Source organism: Cicer arietinum, chromosome 4 (assembly GCF_000331145.2).
Source record: "Cicer arietinum cultivar CDC Frontier isolate Library 1 chromosome 4, Cicar.CDCFrontier_v2.0, whole genome shotgun sequence".
Classification (NCBI taxonomy): Eukaryota; Viridiplantae; Streptophyta; class Magnoliopsida; order Fabales; family Fabaceae; genus Cicer; species Cicer arietinum.
This window is the reverse complement of record NC_021163.2, coordinates 58,749,367-58,760,970: the sequence shown is the minus strand read 5'-3', so window position 1 is coordinate 58,760,970 and position 11,604 is coordinate 58,749,367. Positions and strand designations below refer to the sequence as shown.

Below are 11,604 nucleotides of genomic sequence, written 5' to 3'. Positions count from 1 at the left end.
TTCTTTCAAATCATTTAAATATTCTTTTTATTTTTGCTTAAATTCATTTTTATTCTCTTTACTTTTTTTTAATTGTTCTAAATAATTAACTTTAATTGTAAAGATATCTCTTTTTTTTTTTTTGGTTACAATATATGGAAAGAATCAAATTTTGTTTTACAAACGCAGCCATTTGCTGGCTACGGAATTTTTTAGGCAGCTTGGATTATACAAAATTTATTTATTTTTGCTTAAATATTTTTAGTTAATTGACACTTGAAATATTGTCACTTTAAATGATAAATTATGAAAGAATTTTGTATAAACACTCTTGTTGGCGCATAGAAACATGAATCAGCACACGCAAAATAATAAATAATCATTTTTAATTTTAATTAATTTTTTTAATTAATATTATTTGCTAATAATTTTGAATTTTTAGATACAATTTTATTATTACTTTTTAAATAAATACACTTTGTTCCATGACAACTATCATATTTGTGAAAAAAAATATCATTTCAAATTAAGTGATATTTATTTTTATTTTATTTTTTTGTCAGACTTGTGGACATTAAGAGTATTGAGAAGTGAAAAATCATTGAATCGAACACCTATATATCAATTATCTTGCTAAGAGAATGATGTCCTAATAATTTAAAATTTGATCGAAAGATAAATAAAATTTAAAGAAAAAAATTTATTTTAAGTATGATCGAACATAGGTTCTCTCAAATAAATTTTTAACTAAAACCCAATAATCACTTTATATCAATCACTTGTTTACCGTTGTCCTCTATTATAAACACCTATTGTTTTGTTCTTCATATATAATAGGAATATACGTAATGAATTTAATATGTTAAATTTGATTTTTTATATTCTAAAATAAATTAGTGTTATTAATAATTGTTTCTATAACAAGTATTTTACAAACACTTTTGACTCTTTAAATTAAGCGAGAATAATTAAATTCTTATTTTTAAGAGGAATAAATGACAAATAATAATTTAGAAAAATCAATTTAAAAAAGATATAAGGACTTATATCATCTACTCTCATTTTATATAATTAAACTAGCAAAATATCGGTACATTCGCACAAGTTTAAGTTGTTGCACGTAAATTAAATAGTCTCATTTTATACAAATAAATGTTAATTTTTAAAAATAATTTTAATGATGGAGTAGATATAACAATAAAAAAAGTTAGATTAAACTTAATATTAAACGTTTGAAATTATCATTTAATTTAAAAATTGATTGATTTAATCTTACAAATGTTCTAGTATATTAAATTATAATTTGTGAACTATAAATTTTTGGACTTATGCAACAATGATAAATTTTGTTTTGTATATAGTTTGTACAATAAATTATAATTAATATATTATAATTTTTCTTACACTTTTATCTGGAAGCTACTCAAGAGATGTTAATATAATCAAAAACATATTTCTTTTAACTAATTTATTATGTATTGGTTGTCAAAGGAAGATGAAATAATAACTAATGTATTATAATTTTTAAATATTGTTATTCAGTGTATGAGTTCTTCGACAAATTATAATTAAGGTTAAATATCTCTCACGGTCTCTTAACTTAATTTCAGGTAATAATTTTGCCATTTAGTTTTTCTTTCGATTTGATCTTTTAATTAATTTTAAGTAAGGATTTGATATTGATACTTTATATCTTCAATTGTTAACAATGATGTCATTTTTTAAAGAATTCAGATAAATTTATCATCATTTTCAAACAAAATCTAGAAAAATTATTATCAATTTAAAAAAAACATATATTTTACAAAGCACTTACAAAGTAGTTTACATTTGTAAATAAATGTTAGTAAATGTAATTTAATTTTTTTTTACATTTTTATGATTCAAGTGACATTGTAATAATCAATCACTAATTCATATTTTAATTAATTGACCTGTGAAAAATTATTTTTTAACTAATTGATCGCGATAAGCATTCATTTTGCATATAATTTGTACAGTCAGAAAAAATTCAATAGATATATTAATAATCAAATTATCATTTCTCTCATAACTAAGTAATCAATGATATATATTTGTCCGGTATCAAATTTGTATAATAAATTAAAATCTATGTATTATATTTTTTCTCTTTTTTTTAGAAGATGTATAAAATTTGAGTAGTCAAACTTAAGTTTTGAAAATTTGAAATTCAAAAGGATAAGAGAGAGGAGGGAAAAGAAAAGGTAGAAGAGAATTTGAATAAATCATAATTAGTGTTTTACAATTTTTTCATTTTTTTGAAAAAGATGTTTAAAATTTGAATAAAGTAGATAACATTTGAATAAAGGAATAAAGGAAATGTCATAATTGTCCAAAAATCGGAAGAAAAAAGTAGATAAAATTTGAATAAAGGAAATGTCATAATTGTCCAAAAATTTGAATAAAGGTACTTGATTTAACATAAATATAAATCACCCGTGAATTACAACCTTTTTGTTTATAGATTGTTGTATTTATTTATCATAAAGACAATAACAAATAAAATTTTGTGAGCTGTTCTACTATATATGAAAATGTGTGCACTATGTCTAAATCAACCTGTTTTCTATTTACACCACCATGGACAAATTAATGTACACAAGCATGCAAATCGTTCCCACGTGAACTTAAAACCACTACTAACAAAATCTATGTATATTATATAGGTGATTGTTTGAGCCACCTTTCAATATTTGTTCACTAATGCAAATAATATATATTACTATATACTTTTGATAGTGATATTCAACTAATTTTTTATTATTGAAAGATAGAATGTATATGTAAACTTCTAGTGTTTTATGGGGGTGGGGGAGATCATCTTCCTATTATATATATTATCAGTAACTTCAAGGTATTGTATCACTTCTTTTTATTTATTCAATTTCTCAACTCAAATTTAGTTATTGCTTTTCTTCGATCCATTCACGTTTTTATTAAATTGTTTTTTTACCACACGGAAATATAAATTTTATAGTGCATTTTTAGTAGTCATTGCTAAATTAAAGTTGTATTTTATTTTAAAAATATATAGAAGCTTAGATATCGTTTTTTAATTTAAAATTAAGAATTTCAACTCACTTTTGTTTTCTATATTTTTTATGAATATCTCTAGTTTTGGTTCATTTATTTGATTATGAATCAGGTATGGACATTAATTTTTATAAACATTTTGACCTTAAAAACATAAAGTTTAAGCTTATTTGAGATGGGGAGAAACACTCTTCTTTGTGTTGAAGGTGAGAACAAAATTAAATAAATTGAATTTAAAATTAATTAAAAAAATTCCATTTACATATTTTTACACTTTATTAATCATAAATTAATTAATCCAATAAATGTCTTGGTGCTAAGATTCTAGATGGGTCAGGGAGAACATCATGCTCCATCCACCCAATTCCTTGATCAAAATTCATTGAGCCAAATATTTTCTTCTTGTCTCTTTTGAATTTGCCACACTTGTTTTTTCCCATCATGATAGTTTTGAAATTGTAGTTTTGTGTAGCTTGTACCTAACTTTATGGTTTGAGTTGTTGAAATGTTTGAACTAAACCTTTGCTTCTTGAAATCCATTTGTAGTGAGTTGTACACAATTTCTTCCGATTTTTATTAGTTTTTTAAAGCAAAGTTAGAGTATACTTTTCATGTAAGAATATGGCATGTCAAATGAAATTAATTATGATACATATATAGTGTATGGATTTATATTATTGGAGTTTGAGAGGAAGATGATGGAAGGTTTGCTAAGCCTCCAATTTAGGCTTCTTAAATGAAATGGCTATCCAAAGTCTAACAAGTAACAACCACCCAATTGATGGAGCTAAGTCTCACTTCATTATTAAATTATAACAAAATTCTCTGAAAAATAAAATACATAATTTTTTTTGGTACAATAAAATACATAATTTTAATGCTAAACAATAACAATTAGTTTTATTGAATTTTTTAATTAATTAGTTTTATATGTACCATTTCATAAATGCAAGGACATTAATCATTAACAAATCTTATTATTACATTCAATAGTGCTGAATAATACTAGAACTCCATTAAGTTAACAGTACATAATAGCAACACTAGATAACTAGTTGGTGAGTCATTCATTATTCTTTGTAAGTCAATCTTTATGTACATATATACTACTAACTTTTTTTACCATGCATTTTGTGGTTTAAATGTGTTTCTATCTTATATTATTTTGCTTGGTCAAGAAAATAAAATAAACTATTTCAAACACTACTTGCATAAACGTCAAAGGCAAATTAAAGGAGGCACAATATACTAGGTTTAATTAATCTGGACCAAAGATTCACATAACAAAATTTTTAAGAGTTTGTTTGGATTGAGTAAATAAAAATTTTAAAATAATTAGAATTTTAGACAATTTAAACTTTTAATTGAACTCCCTTTTATTTATGGTTTTTTTTTTTCGGAAAAAGTAATAAAAAAAATTCTTAATCTAGTTGAGCCATTTTTATAAAATTTAAAAGTTTTAGGGTAAAACTATAATTATATCATGAAAAGTATTTAAAATATGAATTTTATAAGTTAGTCTGAATCTAAAATTTCAAAAAGTTAAGGTATCAATTTGCAAAGTTAGAAGAAAAAATTAGGAACCAATCTGAAAAATGTGAAAATTTAAGGACCAAACTGTTTCTTTTTTCCTCAAAAAAATTATGGAATAATCTTCTGTATAGGGAACAATTTGCTTGAAAAAATTATAAGTACATTTTGAGATTCACATGTAAAATAAATTTTAAATTCTTTATTTTTATTTGGTATTTTTATTTAATTTTCACAAAATACTTCGTAAAATTACTTCATGTTAAAAGTTATATCTAAGTAAGAAAGGAATTTTGAATTCTTAGCTTTTATGTAGAATTTGATATTCTTTAAATTTAATTTTCATAAAATTTATTCATTTTAAAGATTTTCTAAATTTAACATTGAAACAATGTATGTATTTACATTAAAAAATTTAAATATTCTCTAAAATTATATCACCTCATAAAGTTCACTTATTCAAACACACTTTAATTTTTGTATATTTAGTTTTGAAAAGTCAAATTCAAGTAAGAATGATAACAGGACAGAGGTAAAATTTTGCCTCTACACATTTGTTTTCGCTCATAACATTCATCAAATCTTCTTGTCCCATTCCATTTATTATAAAATTAAAAAATTATATAAATAAAACAATAATGAAATTATATTTTTTTTTTTAGAATAGATTAAAATTCATAATTTTTAAAATATATATAAATTACTCATAGATATCTTCCCCTAATTCTTATTTTTGTCTGTTTATTTAAAATCTTATGGCGAATTTGAGTAGATACTTGCAAACTAAGTTGTCATATCTAAAATTAAATATTTATCCATAAAGATTTATCCCCTAAACTACATCCTTATTTGTAATACTCCTTTTTTTTTTTTTACCAACATTCAATATAATTCGTGAGTAATTTACTTTTTAGTTATAATATAATAAAATGATTTTAGGTTTTTTTACCTTTGGAAAGTTAAGACTTCCGTCCCTTACAGAGAAGTTATGTCATATATTAGTATATTACTATTACGTAATTAATATACCTATGAAAATTAATTATTTTGTTTTATATTTAACTAGGATATATTTTTTACCGGAATATCTAACAAAGATATTGTCAGTACGATGATCTAGATATGACGATGTGTTGATCACGTGGCGTGTTGCATTAATGTTTATGAGTAAATGGCGTTGTAAATTTATATGGAAAAAACTTCAATTTTAAGAAAAACTGAGATGTATAGATTGACTCGTAGTTGAATTTGAGATGGTTGGTGTGTCAATGTCATAATTTAAAGTTTTAGATGAAAATTTAGTCTTTAAATAAATTGTGTAAAAGATATATGTCAGTTTGTTTAAGATTTTTTTTAAAATAATTTTTATAGTATTTTATTTTTTTGTTATAATATTTTTGAAAAGAATTTTAAAAATAAAATTTCAAAGAAAAGTTAATTTAAATACTTTATATTAAAATATAATTTTAAGTATTTTATTTATTTTTTATAATTTTTTTAAATAATAAAATTTCAAAAAATAATTAAAATAAAAAATTATTTTGAGAAGTTCTTTATAAAAATCATCCTTAAAATATAATATTTTTTTAAATATAATTTTTATCATATTAAAATCTCTAATAATAAATATTTAATATTACATATCAAAATTACTTTTTTTTAATTAGTAATAAATAAATTTAAAAAACTTTTACTATTTTTAAAAGTAATTTTATGTAAAAATTATTTTTTTAAATATAAAATCAAAATTACTTTCTTAAAATTTTAAACAAACTATAGAATTCTTGTCGACATACAAAGTACTCCATTGACAGACCTTTTATGTCAACGCTCCTGATCTAAGTTACATCATCAAGATTGGGCCAAGAATCTATTTTTTGATGGGCCATTTTACTTAGGACTATTCCAGAACAATACTTGTACTATAAAATTGAAAGTTTTAAAGTATTGAGGTTAAATACGGCAGAAACATTAATATTGCACGTCATAAATATTAAGCTTCCTCCACCAATACGAACATATAACTATTTTAATTTAAGACAAACTAATTGCTGATATAATGGAAACATGAGTAGAATCTATGATATAATTAGCAAAATTTAAATCACCGAATCACTTTACCGGAATAGGCCTTGGACCAAACCAAGCACATAAGTAAATCTGACTTCAAAGATAATTTTAACTTGCATGGTAGTACACCACATTAATTCACCAAAGAAATAGGCCCAATGAATTAGATAGGGTGAGATTCTAACAATTAACACACTCACACAAGCACACAAAGATGCTCACATAAGATGTTACACTATCTTATTGATGTATTAACAGGTTGAGTGAATATTAAAAATAAATTACATATACATTAGATCATCGTTATACATTGCCCTTGATGCACAAATTTTTCCAACCTCACTTACACCACAGATCTTACAATTTAAAAAAAGAAAGAAAGAAAAACAGATCAACAAGCAAAATAAGCCTGAAGAGAAGTGTTTTTCACTGCAAACAACCCTTCTGAAACTTTGAATGAGAGTCAAGTTACTTAAACAATTGCATAACTCCATACCAACGTATTTCCTATAAATCAACATTTCAAAAGGGCACCAAAGCCACACAACATATTCCACACAATCAACATTTTGAGAACATCATCAATTGATTGATACAACTGAAAAACAAAAATGGCCTCAACTCAATCCAGCAACTCTCCCTCTCCAAACAACCCCCCCATAGTCATAGTAGTTTTATTCATCTTCTCCGGGGGACTTGTCTTGCTTTCTTTGCTGACTTTTGTTCTATTCTGCTTCTTTCAGAAGAGGAAGGAGAAGAAGACACAAGAAACCGATATCATCCATATCGATGAGCATAAAAAGGGCAAGGAAACCATTGTGCCTGGTCCTTTTGGACAACAGGCAGTAGTTATAACAGTTGAAGATGATGTGCATGTAGATGAAACAAAGAAAACTGATAAACTTGGTAGTGGTTTACATGCCAAATCATCCTCAGCTGAAGCAAATCATCACAATTCTAGTAGCCAAGAGGCAGGAGCTTCTCCTGGTCATCACCAGCTTGAGAACAAGTCATAATTGGAAGAATTGTGTAAATTCCCATGGAAATATGCCACTTCACCTAAAATACTTTGATGAATAAACATTCTTCATTTGTTTTTTTCTTAATATATTTTTTTTTTCTTTTGGTGTGATAATCTCTTCATTTGTTGAATCTCCTTCTACCAAGTTGATAAAAATAAGCTTGAATCCCCTTCTAAACAGCATTTGAAGCTCTGTGTATACAATCAACCTGACATAAATAAACAATCCTCAATTTATATGCTAATAACTTGCTAGCTTTCAGTTCTTGCTTTTATTTAAATTAAACATATTCAAAGCTTGACCTACATAATAAATAGTCATGTCATGTGTCCTTGACACATCCACAAATCATATAATTCATTTGAAGCTATATGTATATATACCATTAATCTAACTTTAGCCATTGTGCAAAAGTTTATCAGCATGAAAGTCGTGATACAAGTATACAAGGGTGCATAACATACCATCCATTCCTAAGAACACAACAGCAAATAACAACCACAAAGGACAAACCTTAAAAACCATAAGCAAACGCCAAATGGAAAGAAAATGAAAAACAATAAAATAGACTCCTGATAGATATATAGCAGATTTACTAACCATGGCAGCAATTACAGCTCAAAAAAATGGAAATGGATCCCTGAAATACCGAATTTATGCAGTTGCAGATCTCGGCCATTTGATAAAGATCCAACGACTCATTATATGTTGCAGTTAAAAGCCAGTTTAAATCCAAGTCGCTCAATCTTTACCCAACAGCCGATATCAGACTACTGCGTGACTCCGTGACTTCCTATTATAGGGAATCCAGGTGCGCAAAATAAACTATATGAGTCCACAAAATGCTATCCATAATATTATGTCTAAACCTAGCAGGAACCAAATGACAATATAGAAGAACCATCAATGTGACATAAATAAACAGTCCTTAGTTATTTGCTAATAAATAGCTTTCACTTCTTGTTTTCATTCAAATATAACCAAAGCATGATCTACATCATAAATAATCATGCCATTATTGTCCTTGAAACAAATCCAAAACTCATATCATGCAACTGAAGTTGTGAATATCATCGATCTAACATAAATAAACAATCCTAAACTTTTTTGCTATTAACTATCTTTCACTTTTTGCTTTTGTTTTAAATATAACCAAAGCTTAACCTACAACGTATATAGGTGTGCCATTATTTTCCTTGAAGGTTTGAAGCATATCTAAAGCTCATAATCCCTCCATGAAGGGGAATGTGTTTACCTCATTAAACATCTTATGGAAAAACTTGATCAAAGATTAGTTCTCACCAAAACAAACTGAGGGATAAATAATACAATTGCCTATATTGTATTTGCAAAGAAGCCTTGTCCAGTGATATCACATGACTTATTAGACAAGGAAATAAAATCCACAAAGACAAATAATAGCACAATGATTGACCACATTAGTTAAGAATGACAAATCCAAAAAAAAACCTAAAACCTAATATATTGGAAGTTATGAAGTGGTTCAAATGACTATTTTTAAGTTGCCAAAATGCCCAATCTAGTGAGATAAATGTCTTTCTTTTCGTCTCGATAAGTGGCCTTGATTGAGCCTGAATTCTGGCACAAGAGATAGTTAGACCGTCTCTTCTCTTCTTGCTTCTCTTCTAAGGTGTGGGCTTGCAATAATGAAGTAGTAATAAGTCCTTGAATCGGGAAATAGGCTAGCCTTAAAGGAAAGATTTTTATAACCCTTAAATAATAACGATGAAAGTAAGTGAACTTAGTACGAAACGCATCAGGCCACGAAATGCATCAGGCCATCAAAACTACATTAATTCAAACGCACCAAATTTCATAATAAACAATAACAAACACCGAATTTCTATACCCGTCTAAGAAACTTCCTCTGCGCCACAAAAATAATTGAATCTCCGATATTTATTCTTCAACGGAGGTTTTTCCTCCACACTTATTTATATTCCAAATAAATTTAACATCCCCTTTTTGTAACTAATGTATCAACATATTAGCCAGCTACCTTTTAGTTACAGGCTGACTATTTTTTATTACTCAAAAAAAGTGACTTCCTTGTTTTTCATGGCATTCCTCACTGACTCCTTTCTTGTATAAATAAAGTTTTACAGCAGCAGCAAGCTTTTGACTATCCCTTTTTGTTAAATATGTTTTTAACTGCAATAATTCAAGAAAAGAACATACCATAAGATATTCAACAATTCAAAGAATAGAAGTGACTACTGACTAGTCCCCAACACAATCAAACACATTAGCTAGGATCAGTCCCACATACCTTCCATTCCAGCCATCTTGTCATCTATCTCATCCAACACTTTACGCTGCCCCACATCAAAGTAACGACGGAACACAAAGTCAGCACTCCGAATTGCTTCATCTGATGGTTGTGGATTTCTAGCGTCCTTAGAAATGCAAACAATGTTGCATTTCCCAATAATAGATTCCTAACACATCATACAAAAGATACCCAATTCAATAAGTGTATAATTTGATGGCCTGCTCCACAATTCAAATCAAGCAACATTCAATAACATACCCAAATGAGGAATTGGTTACAAAAGCAACACACTCATTAGTGAGATCAACATTACCAAGCGACTACCTTTTACCTAGCTAACAACACACTCTCTAACAGTCTCTTTCAAACACTCTTACCATATAATCAAATAAAATTCACACAGACTCAGACTAAATTCCCCTAAATGGCATGAATCTAAAATAGTAGTACTCATTTTTTAAAAATGGAGAAGCCCACCTAAATTAAACTTACCATACACACGAACCCTAGCAACACACTCTCTAACAATACAGTTGGAACACTCTCCATATAATTGAGTAAAATTCACATGGATTCGAACTAAATTCCACTAATTGACATAGATATCTAGCAGTACTCATTTTAAAAGTGGAGTCCACATAAATTTTACTTACCCTACTGAACCACGCTGGCAACACACTCTCTAACAATCTTTTTCCAACACTCACCATACAATTGAGTAATAAAATTCACAAGAATTCAATTAAATGCCACTAAATTACAAGGATCTAAACCCTATCTAGTCTACTTCAATTTAAAACCAATGAATCCACATGCATTTAATAATATCTTACCATCATTTAATTACTCAAATAAAATCATGAAAAAACAAACAAAAACCAATTAAAAAATAGAATTACCAAAGGATTGATATTGGTAAGTCCAGTGCCTTCACCAACAGCAAAAAACAATTCATTATAATAAATCTCAATCCCACTCAAAAACTTGGAAATCTCACGAGGACGAAAGAACCATTGAATCTTAATTTTCTTAGTCTTTTCACGAGTAGGAGTCTCCCATATCTTGATGATTTTTCCAATATGAGGTTCGGAGTGAGGAGCAGATCCATTTTGAAGATAAACGACATCGAATAGCTCGTAATTGGTGCCGTCGAAAGTGAACGATTCGTAGAACTGTGTGTCTCTCCTTTTGCCGCCTTTTCCACGCATTTTTAACCATTTGAATTCGATGGTTTCTTCTTCTTTTTGATCAACGGCGAGGATGGGTTGTTGTGTTGCCATGAATTGATGAGTGAGAGTGGCAGAGAGGAGAGAGAAACTATTGAAGTCAAACCCTAACAATGTGTTGTGAATTTCTAGAGTGCGCGGCGCAGCTTGACCGCTGCTGCAGCTTCTGCATTTTTATAAGTGATCACGAAAATATAGGATGGGCAGCAACAAAATCACGGAAATTAATTTATCGGTAAATTTGTTATATAAAACAATAAATTATTTTCGTGTGATTTTTTACATTTTATAGTAAAATTGACTATCCTTAGACGTTATATTAGTTTTTTATATTTTATAGTAAAAGATATTTAATATTTATTATTATGGATAATATAAATTCAAAAAAATTAATTTTTATTTTCTTGATAATTTTAAAAAATAATATTTA

General features: G+C 27.2%; 1 protein-coding gene across 3 annotated transcripts; it reads right to left on the bottom strand.

The window, feature by feature from the left end:
• Nucleotides 1-6,897: 6,897 nt before the first annotated feature.
• LOC101503071 (protein ANTI-SILENCING 1-like) lies at nt 6,898-11,372 on the bottom strand. 3 transcript variants are annotated; one of them, XR_003472597.2, is made up of 4 exons: nt 10,848-11,369; nt 9,946-10,114; nt 9,526-9,827; nt 6,898-7,863 (listed from the first exon to the last, which is right to left on the bottom strand). XR_003472597.2 is itself a non-coding variant. In XM_012715213.3 (3 exons), the coding sequence occupies exons 1-3, from the start codon at nt 11,226-11,228 to the stop codon at nt 7,859-7,861; spliced, it is 555 nt and encodes a 184-aa protein (XP_012570667.1). In that variant the 5' UTR covers nt 11,229-11,372; the 3' UTR covers nt 6,898-7,858. The 3 variants fall into 3 exon arrangements, 1 of the variants encoding a protein (XP_012570667.1); XR_003472598.2 differs by having other exon boundaries at nt 9,676-9,827; XM_012715213.3 differs by lacking the exon at nt 9,526-9,827 and having other exon boundaries at nt 10,848-11,372.
• Between the last annotated feature and the right edge of the window lie 232 nt (nt 11,373-11,604).